Genomic DNA, 22,239 nt, shown 5'->3' with positions numbered 1-22,239 from the left:
TGCAAGGCCTATTACAGAAGTCACCTGAACCTAGCACAGAACCCTCCCAAACCACTGTGGTGTTATATGTTTTCCTAAGAGATGGCATAAGAAATTTTCATTGAATTTTAAAATTCAATTCCTTTTACCAATGAAGTTAAGTATCTTTCTATATATTTAAGTGATAATTTCACTCTCTTTTCTGTGAGCTATTAATTCACATGTTTGGTCTGTGTGTCTGCTTGGATCTTGGACTTCATTTATGATTATAGTTTTATTATAATGAAAGGAAAAAATTGGAAGAAGCCAATAGAGAAGACATATAGAGTGGGATCTAGGAGGATCTAAAACATGTGAAAACAGTAGTCATCACCCTTCTGGGAAAAAGTGTGAGACATGCATAATGAAAGCTCTCTTGTTCATATTTAAGAACATTTTATTCATAAGGACAATTAGCTGGTCATAGTAGACATGATTTCTATTTACTTTCCTAAATTTATAAATTCTCTTTTGACTTTACTTTTGGCAATTGTTTGTTTTACCATGCAGAATTATTTATTTTTACATAGCATTTTTTTTCTATTTTTGTGTCCTACACGTTAAATTTTGAGTATAGTTAGAAAATCTGGTTCAAATTTTTTTGTTTGTTTTCTAAATATATAAACCTGCATGCCAGTTGGAGTGTTTCCTGCTATACTATGAAGTCCTAATTGAAAAGTATCATTTTCCTCAAAGGATACCCAGTTGTCCCAATAGAATTTACTTCAAAGACCATGTTTCCCTGATTTGGTGTACTATCTATATTACACAATGACTTCTCTTTTGAAATTGTGTCTTCTTCTAAACATTGTATTCCCTGGCATCAACAAATGCCTCTGTTATTGCACAATAGTGCAGTGTGCTAATTATGTGTCAGTGGAACTCCTTTTCAGTTTAGCTACTTCTTGGATGTGCACCTACAGTAGCTCAGGTCTGGCTATCTTCTCACTCCTTTGCTGTCCTCTGACACATCTGGTTCCACATGAGGCCTCTCTCACCACCTAATATTCACTGACCTTCCATACTAACAGGATCACTGCTCCTGATGCTTTGCAACTAACTTTCCTAATTGTTCTCTGTGTCACAATTCTATAGGGTTCCCTCTCTAGGCAATATTTTCTATTTGTAACCATAAATTTTTAGAAATCACTATTATTTACTAAATAATAGGAAGTAACATCCTAATTTTGATAGGAGTTATTTGGCTTCAAGCCAATATTCTTAAACAAACTCAGTGATGGAAAGAATTGTCTTTCCAAGACTAGAAACTTAGAAGAGATAGACTATTTTCCTAGCACCTTTCTTATTTTCTTAGGTGGACTTATTCTATCATATCTTAAGTTTAGCTGATAGCATTCAACCTTAAAGATGAGTTCCAAGAGTGATGAAAACAGGAGGATCACAAAACACTTCCAGAAAAAGAATTACCTGCCTGTTAATAGTAATATTTGATCCAAAATTAATTTTAAGCTAGATTTACTACAACAGCTAACTCACAGATTTTCCATGTTTCCATGAGGAAAGCAATAATTGATCATGCATTTTACAGGTAATATGCTCTTTGTTATTAGGATATTTGTTAGAATGGTTACAAAGTCTGGCTCCTGACAGAATGGACAGCTATTTTAGAGGAAAGAATAAAAACAAAAAACAAAAACATGTTTAGGGAAATGAGATGGGAGCTCAGTTTTAATTGGATCAGAGGGTCCAAACAAAGCATTTGTTACAGATAACATAAGAATTAGATTTGTGTCCATTTTTGATGGTCTCAAGAGATATTGCACAGCACCATATTCATGTCTAAAAAATAAAATGTAACTGAGAACTCTATTCCATGAAGAGGCTCAAGAGAAAGCATATCTGGGTAGAGTGAGTCCTATCTGGAAAAAATAAATAAATAAATTTTAGGGTGCCAGTAAGATGGTTTTAATCAGAAATTTAAATGTGTCAGGCAGAAGAGATCCCATGGGATAGGGATGACTACTTTTTATTTAAAGAACAACTCATGATTAGAGAGAACAGAATATTTTAAAGGAAGGTTGAATATATTTGGTTGAATATATAAAACTGATTTCAGCAAAAGTAATTTAAGTATTTAAGGCATTTTCACTGAGAAAGAATCAATATTTTTCAAAATAAGAAAGGTAAAAATGTACTATTTTATGTGGATATCCAACTTTTCATATTTTTAAATTAAATATTAATATTTACATGCAGTCACAAATGTGTTCTTTCATTAAAACAGGGTCTGTATGTTTTTTATTCTATTAAATATAATTTAAAATTAAATTATGATATTAAATATTATATCTGCTCAATATGAAAAACTGAAATTTTGAATAATTCAAAATTTTTGTAAATATAGTAATTAATATTATGGAAAACTTCATTATGAACTAAGACTTTGTAATATATATATATGTAGTGTTTATATATTTTGCCTTGATATTTTAATAGGACATTTAGAGGAAAGTAATCCATTACATAAATTTACAACATTTGGAGAATGGAAGGAATATTTATTTTACCAAAAGTAAATATTATGCAAAGTTAAAGGCTTAAAATAGTAATTTTTTAATTTCAATACTGTTTTTCATATTAACATTAGTGTTGAAATTGCTAACTTATGTCAAATATGCCACATAGCTGAGGTTTAGGTGGAGTAGAGGTATTGACAGTGACTAATATCTAACTGAATGAGAATATTGTTACAATTCCATTAATCATTTGTAGTTTTCCAGCAAACATGCAGATGCTTAAGTTTGAAATAAAAATGAAAACACCATGTTTTATTAATCTTGATTTAAAAGAACCTAAACATTTATAAGAAAAAAGAGTAATATACATAGTTTTACTCCTTCTACCCTGTCCCTGCTTGTAAAAACATGCACAAGTCTTATATATTTGTGTTACAAACTGATAATTTCATCACAAAAATTTGATTTTGTACATTAGAATCATATTTGATTTAGCACTGGAAGTCATTTTATTCAATTAATGAGAGTGAAATTATTTGTATTAAGTGCTACCCCTCATAAACCTGATAAACAAATGTTTGGCTCTTTTGTTTTCTTGTGTCTTAATTCTTCTCTCTCATTTAAGAGTGATGATTTCATCTTAATAGTGTTGACTTCTTTATTTCAGTTCATAAACAAATATTGAGTCACATGTTAGGTTCACAATCATTTTTTTAAATATCTATATTGATTCCAAGTAGAAAATTAGTTACAACCCTTTCATCTCAGGTAATTTAATGTCAGCAAGGGTGGAGAGTAGAGGGACACAGGAAAGGAATTAGCCAATTTGCAATACAAGTGTTGAATAAAGAGTCATAAATAGAGCTGCTAAATTCTCCAAGTACAGAAAATATTATAGGCAGAGTATTCATGGACAATTTACAACTTCAGATTTGAGTAGTTTGAGAGAGTTAGAATTTTGATCATTGCTTTAATATCTCACTTCTTTCCCATAGTAATTCTGCAATATGCAGGAAAATAAACAAAAGAGGGATTATGCTTCATGCCGAACACTGAATAAAATTCAGAAGAATAAATAAAATTTAGCTTTCATTATTAATAATATCTAGCACCTATATAACCTTTTACAAATATCACAACTTAAGTGATTTTACTTATATTAAATGACATAAATCACATAAAAACTGGAAAGTTGAAAATTCCTAGCCCTTTTCATAGTTAAACAAACTGTGGTACAGGGAGAGTAACTGCATGATATAATTTGCATGGTATCACACAGCTAGTAGGTGGCAGAGCCGTAACTCAATTCCATTCCATCTGGAGAGGCTAGTGCTCTTTAACTATGACATGGTACTTTACTGACCCTCTATTTATTGGACCAGGTGCAAACCAACAGGATTGGACTGGTGGTGTGGCAAGAAACACCTGGGGTGAAAAATTCAAGGAGGCTCTTTCTTTCAAGACAGTGCAAGTGCAAGAATGTCTCAGAGAATGAGAGCCTCCTTAAATATTTTAACTTCGGAGGCTCACCTCAGTTCTGGAAAAAAGTAATTAACAACAATTCAATAACGTTATTAAATGCCTATGGTAGTAGGCAACATGCTATAATCTGGCAGCTACAGGCTTAAAAGAATGCAATATCATAACCATTATTATAGTGATAGAAATGTAAATAATAAATGACCAGCTTAAATTAACAGATGATATGTTCATGAATATTTTTCTATTAATTCTCACCAACATGGAAACAATCTTGAGAAAGTTTAAATAATGCTTAATATAATCCAGATAATCAATAATGGAAGACTAAACTACATTAAAAATAGGCACTGTCTGACCATCACAAAACCCACATGAAATTGGTCAAACTATCTACCTTAGCGAGTCTCAATATCCTTATTTCTAATGAAAAGTTAGTTTAGAAATGTTTATCTGAAGTTTTGTGTTTTTTTTTTCTTTTTTGAGGAACAACAAAGATAGTGGAGGGTGCACACTGCACCTTGAGTGTAATACAAAAACCAATATCTTTTATCCTCCTGCTCCACACATCTACAGACAGGTAATGGATACACTTTATGCTATACCTGTTTTCCTAGAGTTACCCTGTATATTTGTTTCCACAGGAAGCTAACTATGGGGTTGCCATACAGTCCTTCAGCCTCATTATTAGATGTATATTTGGAAGATCTGAGAGCAGGGATATGAGTGAACATTGCACACTGGTTTTTATGGCAGCCATACTCATGATTTGCAATGGATGGAAGTGACCAATAAACAGAATGGTGAACTGTGGTGTACACATACAATGGAATACTGAGTGGCAGCAAGAAGAAATGAAGTTGTGAGGTATGCAATTATGTGAATGGACTTTGAGGGCAGTATGTTGCAACAAATAAGCTAGAATCAAAAAGGCAAACATGATAAAACCTCATTAATATGAACTATAATGTGTAAACTCTGAGAATTGAAGCTGAGAGCACAGGTTATCAGGGGGATGCTTAAGGCAAAGGTTCCTAGATTGTAAGTTCTTACAAAAGCCACACCTATTCATGAATTGTAATGGTTATCTCTAAATTCTGAGATGCTGAGCTGTTTGTATAAAATCTGTTGGGTCCCTGGAACTTCAGGTATCTGTGTGACACCTAAGATTCACAGCCAGAGTTAGTAGCTATGAATGTTAGCATTACCCCACACAGCAAATGTTAAAAAAGCTGAAAAAGAGATCAGACTTCAATTAGAGATATGAATGAAATTGACTTGATTGGAACTAAGGTAAACTAGACTAAAGGGAAAAAAGGATGATATTGACTGTGTTTTAAAACCTTAAGTTCTGTGTGAGACCAAAGGAAGAGATGTTTATTTGGTGCAACATTTATACATTCTGTAGCATGCTATATAATTTAACTTGTATGATCTGTTTATTCAAACACCATAATTACATTGGCCCTAGATAGGGGGTGAGATCTTGTTGCTTTGTACAGATTAGCATGAAACCCTGATATATCCTAGAGTAATTAGGGTGGAAAATATAAAGTATTTGCAAAGCCCTCTGAGGGCCTGGGGGAAAATGTGGTGTGATGGTTAGGTTCATGTGTCAACTTGGCCAGGTGACCCAGCTGTCTGGTCAAGCAAACACTGGCTTAACAATTGCTGTGAGGATGTTTGAGGCTGGTTAATAAACTAACAGACTGGTTTATTAAATCATCAGTCAATTGACTGCAGTTGTGACTGATGACTCACCAAAGAGCATGCCTTCCACAATGAGATAATGCAATTGGCTGGATTTAATCCAATTAATCAGTTGAAGACTTATAAGCAAGACAGACAGAGGACCTTCACTTCTTCTTTGGCTGCCCAGTGAAGCATTTCCTGAGGAGTTCATCAAAGTTGCTGGTTCGTTTCCTGAGGAGTTCATGGGACATCTTCTTTGGAGTTGACAGTTTGTTGATGGCTCTACAGAATTTGGACTCATGCATACCCACAGTTGTGTGAGTCACTTTTACAATTTGATAATCAGAGATACCTCTCATTGATTCTGTTTCCCTAGAGAACCCTAACTAATACAGCTTGGTACCAGGAGTGGTTCTTGAGAAACAGAATCTTAAAATGGGCTTTTACAATTTGTTTTCTACTTTGATTAGATTCAGAGGCACTGATGACTCTATTTCCAACAATCAAGAGGGCAATGACAGTCCATGGCATGAGTTGGCAAAGGAAATATGCAAAATAGCACCATTTGATTCTCCTAATCGTACTCTAGTACAAAGCAAGGCTCTGGGTGACAGTGTTTTCAACACCTTCACAGAGTTTTGCAGTATTAAGAGGTATAATGATGTTGGCTGGCTGCTCTTAGATACTTTGGATAAAGTTGTAAGAGAAAGGGATGAGCTAAAGGCTTCAAATTCAAAACTTAAATCCCATGTGACAGATGTAAAGGTTTCCATGTGTGCCCTGAAAGAAAGTCTTATTTCCTGTGCCCGCAGACTGGAAGTTTCTGAAAACCAGATGCAGTCTCTCATTGTGCAAGTAACAGATTTACAATGTAAACTAAAATCTCAACCTCTCAGGGTGTCTGCTGTTAAAGTAAAGGCATTGATTGGAAAAGAATGGGATCTAGAAACTTGGGATGGGGACATATGGTTTGATAATAATGGCAGTGAGGACATTGGAACCCTGGATTCTGCTGGGTCATTGTTAGATTTACCTGTAGAAGGCTGTCCTGAGGAAACAGTTTCCCCACCTCCACTCTGCCCTAAGGAGCCTGCCATCCAACCCCCACCTAAGGAGATTAACCCTTCAGTGCCTGCTAATCCTGTAATCACCTCCCCTGAGGAAGCAGCCCTCACTCCTTTGTCTGGAGAGATTAATCCTGTTTTAAGAGATGAAAATGTAACAGAATGTCCTGAGGTGAATGGCTTGAGGTATAATTCTAACTCTTTTCATGACCCACCCCCACCACCAGCTTTTGCTTCAAGACACATAACTAGGCTCAAGTCCCAACAAACCACAAAGGATGAGATACAAAGTGTGACCCATGAAGAGGTCCGCTGTACTCCAAAGGAACTGTATGAATTTTCCAATTTATACAGACAGAAATCAGGGGAATATGTGTAGGAATGGATATTAAGAGTGTGGGATAATGGTGGAAGGAATATAAGGTTGGATCAGGCTGAATTTACTGATATGGGCCCACTAAGCAGAGATTCTGCATTCAATGTTATAGCTTGAGGGGTTAGAAAGGGTGTTAACAGTTTGTTTGGGTGGCTGGCTGAAACATGGATCAAAAGGTGGCCGGCATTACCAGAAGTTGAAATGCCAGAACTGCCCTGGTACAATGTGGAGGAGGGGATTCAAAGGCTTAGAGAGATTGGAATGTTAGAGTGGATTTATCATGGAAGACCTGCTCACACAGCTCTGGAATGTCCAGAGGACACACCTTTTACCAGGACTGTAAGGAATAAATTTGTGAGAATAGCTCCATTATCCCTGAAGAGCTCTGTAGTCGCCCTTCTCTGTAGGTCAGATATTACTGTAGGAACTGCTGTCACTGAGCTGGAATCCTTAAACACAATGGGGATAATTGGGTCCCGAGTCGGTAGAAGCCAAGTGGCTGCAGTTAATCACCACAGACAAGGTGGGCATGGCTACCATAATGGAAAACAGGCTCAAAGCAGCAATCAAAATAATATGACTCTCAGAGACTTATGGCATTGGCTAGTGGATCATGGAGTACCAAGTAGTAAAATAGATGAGCAATCGACTAAATTCTTGTTTGAACTATATAGGCAGAAGAATTCTAGGTCACGTAAACAAAATTCTCCCTTGAATTACAAAAACAGAGTCATGGCCCCTTAATCAATTCCCAGACTTGAGACAAGTTTACAGATCCAGAGCCCCTTGAATGAAGGGAAGGCTGGGTACCCTTGGGAAAAGACCCTGTTACAGTGCCAAAAATTTATACTGTTAATCTTCCAGCCTTCCCCAGGGGGACCTACAGCCTTTTACCAGGGTGACTGTGCATTGGGGAAAAGGAAATGATCAGATATTTCATGGATTATTAGACACTGGTTCAGAAGTGACATTAATTCCCGGAGACCCAAAATGTCACTCTGGTCCACCGGTCAGAGTTGGAGCTTATGGAGGTCAGGTGATTGATGGAGTTTTAGTTCAGGTCCATCTCACAGTGGGTCCAGTGGGTCCCTGGACCCATTCTGTGGTTATTTCCCCAGTGCTGGAATGCATAATTGGAATAGACATACTCAGCAACTGGCAGAATCCTCACATTGGTTCCCTGACTCCTGGAGTGAGGACTATTATGGTGGGAAAGGCCAAGTGGAAGCCATTAGAACTGCCCCTGCTTAGCAAAATATTGAACCAGAAGCAATATCAGATTCCCAGAGGGATTGCAGAGATTAATGCCACTCTTAAGGACTTGAAGGACACAGGGGTGGTGGTTCCCACCACATCTCCATTCAACTCTCCTATTTGGCCTGTGCAGAAAACAGACAGGTCTTGGAGGATGACTGTGGATTATTGTAAGCTTAACCAGGTAGTGACTCCAATTACAGCTGCTGTTCCAGATGTGGTATCATTGCTTGAGCAAATCAACACATCCCCTGGTACCTGGTATGCAGCTATTGATCTGGCAAATGCTTTTTTCTCAATTGCTGTCAGTAAGGACCACCAGGAACAGTTTGCATTCAGCTGGCAAGGCCAGCAGTTTACATTCACTGTGCTACCTCAGGGTTATATCAACTCTCCAGCCCTATGTCATAATATTGTCCACAGGGATCTTGATCATTTCTCCCTCCCACAAGACATCACACTGGTTCATTATATTGATGATATCATGTTGATTGGACCTAGTGAGCAAGAAGTAGCAACTACTCTAGATTTGATGGTAAGGCATTTGCGTGGCAGAGGATGGGAGATAAATCCAACAAAAATACAGCGGCCTTCCACCTTAGTAAAATTTCTAGGTGTCCAGTGGTGTGGGGCCTGTCGAAATATTCCTTCTAAGGTGAAGGATAAGCTGTTGCATATGGCCCCTCCTACAACCAAAAAAGAGGCACAATGCTTAGTTGGCCTCTTTGGGGTTTGGAGACAACATATTCCTCATTTAGGTGTGCTACTCTGGCCCATTTTCCGAGTGACTAGAAAAGCTTCCAGTTTTGAATGGGGACTGGAACAAGATGAGGCTCTGTGACAGGTCCAGGCTGCTGTGCAAGCTGCTCTGCCGCTTGGACCATATGATCCAGCTGACCCAATGGTGCTGGAAGCATCAGTGGCAAATAGAGATGCTGCTTGGAGCCTTTGGCAGGCTCCTATAGGAGAATCACAATGCAGGCCCTTAGGATTTTGGAGTAAAGCTTTACCATCCTCTGCAGATAACTACTCTCCATTTGAGAAACAGCTGTTGGCCTGCTACTGGGCCTTAGTAGAGACAGAACGCTTAACCATGGGCCACCAAGTTACCATGAGACCTGAGTTACCTATCATGAGCTGGGTGTTGTCTGACCCACCAAGCCATAAAGTTGGGCGTGCACAGCAGCACTCCATCATAAAATGGAAATGGTATATACAAGATAGAGCTCAAGCAGGTCCTGAAGGTACAAGTAAGTTACATGAGAAAGTGGCCCAAATGCCCATGGCCCCCACTCCTTCCACCTTACCTTCTCTTTCCCAGCCCATAGCTATGGCATCTTGGAGAGTTCCTTACAGTCAGTTGACTGAGGAAGAGAAGACTCGGGCCTGGTTTACAGATGGTTCTGCACGATATGCAGGCACCATCCGAAAGTGGACAGCTGCAGCATTGCAGCCCCTTTCTGGGATGTCCCTGAAGGACAGTGGTGAGGGGAAATCCACCCAGTCGGTAGAACTTTGAGCAGTGCACCTTGTTCACTTTGCTTGGAAGGAGAACTGGCCAGAGGTGTGTCTGTATACTGATTCCTGGGCTGTTGCTAATGGTTTGGCTGGATGGTCAGGGACTTGGAAGGAACATGATTGGAAGATTGGTGACAAAGAAGTCTGGGGAAGGGGTATGTGGATAGACCTTTCTGAGTGGGCAAACAACATGAAGATATTTGTGTCCCATGTGAATGCTCACAAGAGGGTGACTTCAGCAGAAGATTTTAATAACCAAGTGGATAAAATGACCCATTTAGTTGATACCAATCAGCCTCTTTCCCCAATAACTCCTGTCACTGCCCAATGGGCTCATGAACAAAGTGGTCATGGTGGTAGGGATGGAGGTTATGTATGGGCTCAGCAACATGGACTTCCACTCACCAAGGCTGACCTGGCCACAGCCACTGCTGAGTGTCCAATCTGCCAGCAGCAAAGACCCACACTCAGTCCCTGATATGGCACCATTCCCTGAGGTGATCAGTCTGCTACCTGGTGGCAGGTAGATTACATTGGACCACTTCCATCATGGAAGGGGCAGTGATTTGTTCTTACTGGAATAGACACATTCTCCAGATATGGGCCTGCCTTCCCTGCATGACATGCTTCTGCCAAAACTACCATCTGTGGACTTACAGAATGCCTTACCCACCACCATGGTATTCCACACAGCATTGCTTTGGACAAAGGAACCCACTTCACAGCAAATGATCAATTACTGGCCAAGGAGCTTATTCCACTGTTGAAAATCAGTCTGTTTATAATGATCAGGCAATCGAGCAAATTCGCCATTGTTGTTTGCAAGCTTGGAACAAAATTGAAGCTAAGGGTAAAGCTGCACAATCCTTTCAAAAGGTTTTACAAGGGCCAAAAGAATCATATCCAGATTTCATTGCTTGGCTCCAAGAGGCAATACACTGGCAGATTACTAATTCAGAGGCTGCCAATACTATTTTGCAGCTGCTAGCATATGAAAATGCTAATCAAGATTGTCAACGAGCCATTGCCCCATTTAAAGGTAAAGCTATTACTGGCTCTATTCGTTTATGCCAAGATATTGGGACTGAAGGTTATAAAGCAGAAATGATGGCTCAAGCCATGGCTAATTTGAGATTTGGCTCTCGTTTCCCAGGAAAATGCTTTTCCTGTGGAAAAGTGGGTCATACCAGAAAAGAATGCGGTCACTTTAAAAATAAATCTCCACAAAAGCAGCCTGGTATGTGCCCAAAATGCCAAAAAGGTCGACACTGGGCTAACCAGTGCCGATCTGCTTTTCATAAGAATGGCACCTCCCTTTCGGGAAATGGCAATCGGGGCGAGCTCCCAGCCCCTCACAGAAAGGGAGCGCAGCAGTAGACCTCGCTGCCAATGCTGAGGTATGTCTTCTCCCCAATAATCCTGTTAAGGTCCCCACCGGCTATTATGGCCCCTTACCTAAAGGGACGGTGGGTCTTTCGCTTGGATGCAGTTCTCTCAATCTTAAGGGTGTTCGTGTACACACTGGAGTCATTGACTCTAAGTATACTGGGGAAATTCAGGTGGTCATGTCTTCTTCTATTCCATGGACTGCCCATAAAGGTGAAAAAATTGCTCAACTCTTATTATTACCTTATGTACCTGTTGGTTCCTCCTCTAAACACTGGGAAAATGGAAATTTTGGTAGCACAGGAAAGGCAGGAATTTTTCTCACAGAGGCTCTGCAGGAGCCGCGCCCTATGTGTACTCTTACAATTCATGGGCATAGCTTTACTGGGCTTATAGATACAGGTGCAGGTGTCTCTATTATTAGTCAACAACACTGGCCCCGACATTGGCCTTTGCAAGAGGCATGAATTACTGTTGTGGGCCTAGGCTCCCCTCAGGGACTTATGAAAAGTGTTCGTATTTTGCCTTGCCTTGGCCCTGAGGGACAGAAGGCCACCTTACAACCTTACACGGCTGCTCTGCCTCTTAATCTTTGGGGCAGAGACCTACTTGAACAATGGGGTGCTACTGTACATATCCCTCCTCCTAGTGGAGTGTACAGTATTCAAAGCCACAAAATGATGGCAGATATGGGGTATGCCCCTAGCTGTGGGCTTGGCGTATGCTTGCAAGGTACCCCTTCACCCACCCAAGTCTCACCAAAATGTGACCAATTTGGTTTAGGATATAAACCTTTTTTAGTGGTGGCCACTGTTCATTCGCCTCCCCAACCTGTCCCATTAGTATGGACTACAACAAAACCAGTATGGGTAGAGCAGTGGCCGCTTACAAAAGATAAATTAGAGGCTTTACATGAATTGGTACAAGAACAATTGTCCTTGCAACATATCGAAGAGTCTTTTAGTCCTTGGGATTCTCCTGTGTTCCCAATAAAGAAAAAATCAGGAAAATGGAGAATGTTGACTGACCTAAGAGGTGTTAATGCTGTCATTCAGCCCATGGGACCTTTACAACCTGGGCTCCCCAATCCTAGCATGATTCCTGAAAACTGGGCTTTAGTGGTCATTGATATTAAAAACTGTTTCTTTTCCATCCCTTTAGCTGATCAAGATAAGGAAAAATTTGCTTTTACTATTTTGTCCCTTAACAATAAAACCCCTTCTAAACTATATCAGTGGAAGGTTTTACCACAAGGTATGCTAAATAGTCCTACAATATGTCAATATTATGTCGACCGTGCTTTACAGCCCGTCTATTTAAATTTTCCTAAAGCTTATATAATCCATTATATGGATGATATTTTGTGCTCTGCACCTCAGGAGACTGAAGTAGAAGCTTTGTTCTATGCTGTTCAAAAAGCTTTACAGAATGTAGGATTGCATATTGCTACTGACAAAGTGCAATGTACTTTACCTGTACAGTATTTAGGTTCTAGTATCAATAGACTTACAATTCAACCCCAAAAAGTACAACTCCGCAGAGATGCTGTTATTACCTTAAATGATTTACAAAAACTACTAGGGGATATTAATTGGCTTCGCCCCAAAGTAGGTATAGCTAACTATGAGCTCTCCAACCTATTTTCTCTCCTTTGTGGAGATTCTAAATTAAACAGCCCTAGATCTTTAACTTCAGCTGCAGAGAAGGAATTACAATTAGTGGAAGCTAAAGTTCAACAAGCTCAGATATCCCGTGTTGATCCTACACAACCTTTATCTCTACTTATCTTTTCCACTCCCAAATCCCCCACAGGCTTGCTTTTGCAAAATGATAAGCTTGTAGAATGGATCTTCTTGCCCAATTCTTCTGTAAAATCCATTTCCCCTTATGTAGATCTCTTAGCTACTTTAGTTGCTCAAGCCAGAAAAAAGGCAAAACAACTGAATGGTTTTGATCTTCTTTTAATTGTACGCCCTATAACTGCTGAAGAACTCTCAGTTATTTTGCAACAACATCTAGCTTGGCAAATTGCTCTAGCTGACTATGTCGGCCAGGTGGATAATCATTACTAATGAGTGGACAATGGGTACTTTATTAACATGGGGAAGAGGTTATGCTTGTGTTTCCCCAGGTGATGGACGAGCACCACTTTGGATACCGGCCCAACGACTGAAGCCGTACCATGAACCCAGCAAAGAAAAGAAAATTCCTATGGGACGTCGAGCCACCAGTGATGTAGTTCCAGGGTCTGACACTGAAGACAACAGTGATTGGGCCAACACCCCAAACTAGGGGAGCCCAACATCCAACTTGGGGGCAGATAAAGAAATTATATCTCCGGCATGTGCTCATTCTGAAAATTATACCTATTGGGCTTATATTCCTAACCCCCCATTGCTGCAACAAGGCAACAGTTCGTTCAGTTTTCCCTCCTCCTTATTTTGGCTGCCTGGGTCCAAACCATTGTTGGGCATGGAGGCCACGGGGCATAGGCTGTCAAGGAGACAAAACTAACCCTTTTGGGGGGCATTGCCCCTCCCTTACATCACCCTGTATGGCCCCAGAGGATGGCTGGTTAGCCAGAGACGGGTAAGATTCCTCAGGGAAGGAACAACCTAAGACAGGCACAGTCGCAGAGGGGCCATCAGGAGAAAACTTGGGGGCCAACAGAGGTGGGGCACAGAACCTCACCCCCCCCAGCTTTGTGAGGTTCTGAACCCTCACCCCTTTTTAAGGGAGGTCTCCTGCCCCCATGGCTACTTTGTTTCCCACGCCCGGCTCAGATCGGAGCCCCAGTGGCAGAGATCTAACCAGTGGCTAAAATAAAAAGGGGGATATGTGGGAAACTGAGTCTTCCATGTTGCCTGAGGCATATCTAGGGTGGTGACTTAGAACGCTGAGCCAAAGGCCTGCAAAGAATGCCATGCAGGCCCGCCCTGTAAAGAGGTGTGTCTTGTGACTACCATTATCTTAAACCTAGATTGGATACACCTGATGGGCTCTCCCCCACCTGAGCACCTTTAGCATATACACCTAATCTTCTGAAATAAATAGCTGGAGCAAGGCTGCATTGTCCTCCACTTAGCACGAGATGCAAGTGGGCCCCCTGCTCCCTTAATTCTTAGCTTTGTGTCCATGTCTCATTCTTGCGTCGCCCTGTCAGCAATACTTGCCCTTATGAAACCTACTCCTGCAAGGGAGAAGCTAAGCCTTCTTATAATTATGCCTTATAGTCACCCCCATAGAATCTCTTTTTTTGCTTAGATGTGGCCCCTCTCTCCAAGCCAACTCTGCAAATTAACTCACTACCCTCTGCCTTATGTTGGATATGACTCCCGGGGGTGTAAGTCTCCTTGGCAACATGGGACATGTCTCCCAGGGATGAGCCTGACTCTGGCATTGTGGGATTGAATATGCCTTCTTGACCAAAAGGGGGAAAAGAAATGAAACAGAAAATTCAGTGAGTAAGAGATTTAAAATAGAGACACAAGGTCATTCTGGAGGTTATTCTTATACATTATATAGATATTCCTTTCTAGTTTCTAGTGTATTAGGATAGCTAGACAGTAATACATGAATCTACTGTAATGTAATCCAGTAGACTTGATTATTGATGATGACTCTGTAAGTATATTGCTTTTATCATGTAACTTACACTCCCTTTATCCCCTGTATAGGCAAATGAGTAATAAAATGAGGAGATATATATATATCTTGCCAGTGGCGAGCATGATAACAAATTTGCAAGTGTTGCACAGAAGCTCGGGTTGTCAGTATTGGGGTTTTGAGCCAGGCGACTCTGAAATTGGAGCTCTGGTCACTGCATTGCTGAAGGTGTGATGGTGCTTCTCCAAGCATGTGGGGTTTGTTGAGTTCCCTGGGAAAGTCAGGAGTGGAGTTATGCTCAGTTGTGGAGCTCTGCTTGTTGTGGAAATCCACTGTGCTTTTCTCTCAGTTTTGTGTGTACACTGAGATGGTTTTCATTCACCTTGGGTAGTTATCCAAAGAAGCCTTTGACTTCATGCATTTGCTTTTCTAAAGAACAGCTACCCATATTTAAAGTTCAGAGCCCTGATGCAAAAAATTCAAAACTAATTAAGAAAATTGCCCAGCTATGAAGGGAACTTCCTGATTTAGAGAAAAAAAAATATGTATATATATGTGTGTGTGTGTGAGAAGATGTTTCAGGGCAGAAGAAGAGAAAAGCAGAATTCAAGATCAGCAAACTCCAAGTCAGATCACGTCTTTAGAAAAAGAAATCATGCAAAAATGTTTAAACAGGAAAGCATTAATTAAAAAGAGAGAGTTAGCAATTCTTGGAAAACTGAAAAGACTGCAATCAGCTTATAACGTATTTATATCAGAATGCTTCCAAGAAACTAAGGAAGGTTCATCATAGGCAAAGCTGAATACTGCAAATGAAAACTGGAAAAATCTGTCTGGTTCCCAAAAGCAAGTATATTTTCAGCTTGTTAAAGATGATAAAATTCGTTATAATAATGAAATGAAATAATGGGAAGAACAAATGATTGAAGTTGGCCAAAATGATCTTATACTTTGCAAAATGAAGTACCAAACAAAAGATGGCACTGAGACATCTTAAAAGTATATGATTGAGTTATGTCCATAATGGATATTCTCAAGAAACTAATCAGGTCTCAATTCCTGAAACTTGTAAAATCAGATAAAATTGGAAACATTTTATATTTGACTCTTTTTTCTTTAGCCTCTGAAATTTAATGTATTATGTATTAGTATCTTACCTTAGAAAACCCAACCAGATGTAAGTTCAGGCTAAATTTATTTTGTGTTTAGGAACTATGAGGATCAAGATATTGTATGCAAATGTAGCAGTGAATCATTTTTTTCCTTTTCCTAAAGGTAAATCAGACTATGAACTTTTTTATACTGGATGAAGACTATGTAAAGATTATTCTTGTTTCTTTATATTATGGAGGCAGGAGTTTGCTTTCCAAAATTCTCCCAAATTGTAGAAGCCAGTGTTCTGTGATACTATTGTGTATTTAAAAAAAAAAAAACAGCCAGGACTCATGTAGGCAAAATTCCACTTCCTACATATAATTCAAAAAAGGGACTGAGAGGCATTTGATGCTGAAGGACTACAGAAATATTCAGCAGAATTGATTGCAAAAATCCAGAAATATATAGCAAAATACTGTGTAATGGTAGCACAATATTGTAAGTACATGGAACAAAGATGTCTGTGAGCAAAGCTGAAAGAGTTGGGATAAGGGAATGTATGACACTCCAGGTAAAGATAGATGATGAAGACTGGGACTGTATAACTTGGCAAAAACTGGAGTGGCCAATGACTGTTGCTAAATGTACAAATACAAAAATGTTCTCACCTGTGCTAGAACAAATGAATGCCAACAATGTAGAATGCAGAAAAAGAGATGGCATTTGGGAAAAAACATAATCAAAGCAAACTGGAGTCTGTGGTCAACAGTAACATTCCAATATGCTTCCATTAAATGTAACAAAGGCAATATACCAAAGTTAAATGTGTATGAGAGGGGGATAAAAGGGAAGGATATGGAATTCTTGGTAGTGGTATTGTTTTTTGTCCTTACTATTATATTGTATTGTATGACATTTTTATTTTTCTTTTTATTATCTTTTTTTATTATTCACCAAAAAAAAAACACATTTTTTCATAATAATCAATATATTCAAGTGCAGACTGTGGTGAAAAATGTACAACTATGTGATGATGCCATGAACAACTGATTATAAACTGTGGATGGCTGTATGTTATGCGAATATATCTCTATAAGATTGTAGGAAAAAATAGAGATAAAAGTGCTGGAGAAAACATGGAGAGAGGGATGTATCTATTTACTGTTGATAAGGAGGCAGAATTGTGTAACCTTTCTGGAGGTCACTGTGGTGGCTCCACAAGAAGCTAAGTATGTGGGTCAATAAGGTCCTACAACCTCATTATGAGGTGCGTATTTGGAAGATCTGAGAGGAGAGACATGAATGGACACTGGCACAGTGGTGTTTATGGAGGCAGTATTCATGATTTGCAATGAGTGGAGGTGGTCTAAGGATACACTGACTGAGGAACAGAATGGTGAACCGTGGTGTATGCATCAATGGAATATTGAGCAACTAGGAGAAGGAATGAAGCTGTGAGACGCGCAACAAGGTGAATGGATCCTGTAGACAGCATGTTGAGTGAAGTATGCCAGAAACCAAGGCAGACACTATAATGCCTCATCAATATGGACTAACTACAATGTGTAAACTCAGAATTGAATCTTAGAACACAGCCTAACATGGAAATGATTATCAGAATGGCCCCTAGAGTGTAAGCTCTCACAGCAGTCAAATCTATTCCTAAATTGGAATGGCTATCTACAAACTCTGAGATGTTGATCCCTTAACATATAACCTGATTGGTCTCTGGAACATTGGGTATCTATGTTACACCTGAAACTCAGAACTAGAGCTCAGCAGATAGGAATATAGGTATTAATGCATACAGCAAATGTTAAAAAAAAAAAAAAAGCTGAAATAGAGCCCAGACTTCAATTAGATACATGAATAAAGCAGATTTGGCTAAGACTAGAGCAAATGAGGCCAAAGGGCAAAGGTTGAAACCGACTGTGTTCAAACTTCAGCTTCCATGTGAGACCAAGGGAAGAGATTTTTATTTGGTGTAGGATCTGTATTTTCTAAACAATATAACTTCCACAATCAGTTTGTTCAAACACTGCAATTACATGGAACTTTAAATAGAAGGTAAGCTATGGTAGGTCTGTATAGATTAGAATGAAATAGTATATCCTAAAGTAATTTGGGTGGAGAATAAAAATATATATTCAGAGACCCCCTGAAGAGCTGGGGGAGAATGCGGGTGTTGGACTTCCTTCCCTGGATTGTTGCTGATGTTCTCACAAACATTGGGTACTGACGACTTGATGTGCTGAGCCCTCTCTCTTGGGGCTGGCCCCTATGAAGCCTGTTGCTACAAGGGAGAGGCTAAACCTGCTTATAATTGTGGCTAAGAGTCTCCCCCTGAGTGCCTCTTTGTTGCTCAGATGTGGTCCTCTCTCTCTAACTAAGCCACCTTGGCAGGCTATCTTGCTGCCCTCCCCACTACATGGGACCTGACTCCCAGAGGTGTAAATCTCCCTGGCAACACAGGATATGACTCCCAGGGATGAATCTGGACCCAGCATCATGGGATTGAGAACATCTTCTTGACCAAAAGGGGGATGCAAAATGCAATGAAATAAAGCTTCAGTGGCTGAGAGATTTCAAATGGAAATGAGAGGTCACTCTGGTGGATATTCTTATGCACTATATAGTTAACACATTTTAGGTTTGAATATATTGGAATAGCTAGAAGTAAATACCTGAAACTACCAAACACCAACCCACTGAAGATGATTGTATAACAATGTAGCTTACAAGGGGTGACAGTGTGATTGTGAAAATGCTGTGGATCACACTCCCTTTAGCCAATGTATGGATGGATGAGTAGAAAAATGGGGACAGAACATAAATGAAAAATAGGATGGGATGGGAGGGTGGATGATTTGGGTGTTCTTTTTTTATTTTTTACTTTTTATTCTGATTCTGATTCTGGTGTAAAGAAAATGTTCAAAATTAGATTAAGGTAATGAATGCAAAAGTATAAGATGGTACTGTGAACAGCTGATTGTACACCATGGATGACTGTATGGTATGTGAATATATCTCAATAAAACTGAATTTAAAAAAAAAAAAGGGACTGAAAGATTTATAGACTTTTCCCTCATTGTCTTTTTCTTAAAGTAAAAACTAAAAAATTACGTACTGAATCTATGCATTTTGTTTTATGTTGCATAGAATTTAAAAATTCTATCTTGGTTTAATTTTACATGTTTCCATATTACATGTTTTAAGGTAAAACATTGGTTTTATAGTGTCTTTCTTTTTTAACTATGGAATTATTTTTTTTCTGAATTATTTTCTCACTGGCAGGTTAGTACATTTAGCCAAAAAGCAGAGACTTTGGCTAAGTTTTAAATTGAGACATTAAAAAACTAAAATCTCTAAATTTTGAAGCAGTTATTTCTAAACAGTTTGCTTAACATCTAAAAGCCTTATGAAAGGAGACAGCCAATTACAGCCCATGTGCCCAATCTGGTCTATGGGCTAAATCCAGTCTGCTGCCTGCTTTATACACCCTCAATTGTGTTAACATTTTTAAATAGTTAAAAAACAAGAACTTCATGATACATGAAAATTAATATTAAATTCACATTTCAGTGTTCATAAATAAAATTTTATTGGAACACACACACAATATATATACTAGGGAGGATAATGGGTATGGGCTATTTTGGGTGTTCTTTTTTCTCTTTATTTTTGAGTAATGAAAATATTCTAAAATTGATTGCAGTGATGAATGCACAACTCTATGAATATACTGTGAGCCATTGATTGTATCTTTGGATGATTAAATGGCATGTGAATATATCTCAATAAAATTGTATTTAAAAATAAAAAGTAAAAAATAAAAACAACAATAATAACAAAAATGTTTCTACTCCAAAGGGCTGGGTTCAGGGAGACAGCTGATATGGCTGTTTAGGACAAAGTGGGTATTTGGGGAGATGGAAAGTGGTGAGGAATACAAAAGTGGTTAGGGGGACATGAATTGTCTAGAGCAGGGTATCTTTAGGTTATAGTCTGTTAATCAACAATTTGCACAAGCAGGATTGTTTATACCAGGCTGTGGCTATTTGGTGAATGCTAGCAGACATGCTGACAACAGCATGACTTGTTTTATTATAGCAAGGGCAGAGGTCTCTATCAGCATTGCAAGGGATCTTTGGCATGTCAGCCTGCCTCAGTTGCCCTCTTCTCTGTTTCTTCTTTGTAATTTCCTGGGTAAAATGGGAATTTAAGCAAACCAAGATGATTAATAAGGCTATTACCACAGCTAAGATTCAATTCAAGGTTTTCCTTTCATATGCACGAACTCTTCACAAATGTGTATTGCATCCTACTATTCCACAGCTTTATTCTTCAACCACTCCTTCCCCATATACTTAATGAAAACAAAACATGATTCTTGAAGTATATGAATTTTTTATACCATGAAGATAAGAGAAAGAGACTATTAACCACAGAGACTTCCTTTAAGAGTTTAAGAAACATATATTAAATTGTAATGGCTTTTAGATTACATACCTAGCAAAATAAGGTTAAAAGGATAATTGAATACTTTTCTCCTTTTCTCACTGTATCACAATATGAACCACTGGATAGTTGAGGGTTTCTTGCCCTCTAAACTTTTGATAACCATTTATTTATAGACACTACTTTCTTACTGTTTCTTTGAAGTGGATTATCTTAGTTTGAATAGGGATAACTTCTAGTGTTAATGTAGCTCTACCCAAGAAAAATATTTTAGAGACATCATAAATCATCAATAGTGATTCATTGTGCATGAAACTGGAAAAGCAATTTTGAATCATTCCTAACCTATATCTGTACCTCCTTCTGAATGTCACAATACACATCATATTTTAAATGGGAGAATTTAAAAATTACAATTAAATTCCATTTCATGGTATTTAAAGTACAAAAGAACAAATGAAACAAAATAATATTCTGAAAATTAAACATATCAGAGCATAAAATAGCAATATAGCAAGCATATGAATAATATAATATTTTATAAAAAAGTAAAAGAAAATTTGAACAAGAGGGCTACACCTTCAAAATCAACCAGGGTGCAGGTGTGCTTCAGGAGAATTGAGGCCTCCTGTTGAGCCACTATCCATTGGTCTCCCTACAATAAACAGTGTTTAGCTCTAGGGGATACTGGAGCAGAATATTCCCTGATTTATGGTAATGTAAATTCCTTCCTGGGGTACCTGCCATCTATTGATTGATATAGGAGTGTGGAAGTGAAGGTGGAGCAGGTCTCTCTTCTAATGCAAATTTCCTGATTACTTCCCAAAGACTATGGCCTATACATAGCCTTTATACCTGAATACATCTTTGGCCTTGATGTCTGATCTAGATTAACTTTGTCAGTATCAGCCCATGAATTTCGCCTATGGATGCAGCTAATTAAATCAATTGTATGAGGTTGGGCTAAGTGGGAGATCATTAAACTACCAGGTCTGCATCATGCAGTAGTCATAAAGCAATACTGGATGCCTAGGGAACATCCAAAAGGGGGAAAATATCTAAAACTCCATCAATAAACATCTGGATGGCCAAATGCCCCTTTACTAGCCCAATCTGGCCTGTAATAAAGTGATATGGTTCATGGAGGATGACAGTAGATTATTGTTAATTAAATAAAATTGGGCCACCTCTACATGCTGCTATGCCACATATTGATCAACAGACAGAAAAAACAGGAGAGGCTCTGGCTGCCTATCACTTTGGTCTAGACCTGGCCAATGCATTCTTTAGCATACCCACAGCCTCTGGAAGTGAAGATCAATTTGCTTTCACATAAGAAGGGAGTCAATGAAACTTTCAGGTTCTCCTGCAAGGATACCGCCACAGCCCCACAATTTGTCATGGAATGGTAACTGCTGAACTGTCTAAATGTGTATGTCCAGAAGGAATTGGTATGTTCCATTGCAGTGATAATGTTTTGCTAACTTCTGACTCAGTCCAGCTACTAGAAGTGGCTGCACCTGATCTGGTGGCTCACATCAAATACTTGGATGTTATCTGGTCTGGTAAGACTCACATTGTCCCTGAGGCAGTTATTGATAAGGTCCAGTGCTTCCCCCACCCTCAATCACCAAAGCAACTGCATGGTTTTGTAGGATTGTTGGTATTTGGGTGGCCTGTTATATACCACTAAGCCAAAATATTAAGGCCCCTATATAAGTTAATACAGAAGGGGGCTATCTGGGATTGGGAAATCCCAGAGGAGGAAGCCTTTCAACAGGCTGAGGTAGCAGTAAGGCAAATATAAGCCTTAGGA

General features: G+C 39.0%; 1 protein-coding gene and 1 pseudogene across 1 annotated transcript in view; one reads left to right on the top strand and one right to left on the bottom strand.

Moving 5' to 3' along the window:
* Positions 1–1,041, bottom strand: part of LOC119518063 (chaperone protein HtpG-like) — a 33,244-nt gene extending 32,203 nt beyond the window's left edge. Inside the window, 1 exon segment of the mRNA XM_037815148.1 lies at positions 1,035–1,041. Within this exon segment, the coding sequence (XP_037671076.1) occupies positions 1,035–1,041 (7 nt within the window).
* Positions 1,042–15,120: 14,079 nt separating this feature from the next.
* Positions 15,121–15,867, top strand: LOC119518061 (annotated as a pseudogene).
* The last annotated feature ends 6,372 nt before the right edge of the window (positions 15,868–22,239 follow it).

Source organism: Choloepus didactylus, chromosome 21 (genome assembly GCF_015220235.1).
Source record: "Choloepus didactylus isolate mChoDid1 chromosome 21, mChoDid1.pri, whole genome shotgun sequence".
NCBI classification, from domain to species: domain Eukaryota; kingdom Metazoa; phylum Chordata; class Mammalia; order Pilosa; family Megalonychidae; genus Choloepus; species Choloepus didactylus.
The sequence above is the reverse complement of the archived record's forward strand: the minus strand, read 5'-3'. Positions and strand labels throughout refer to the sequence as shown.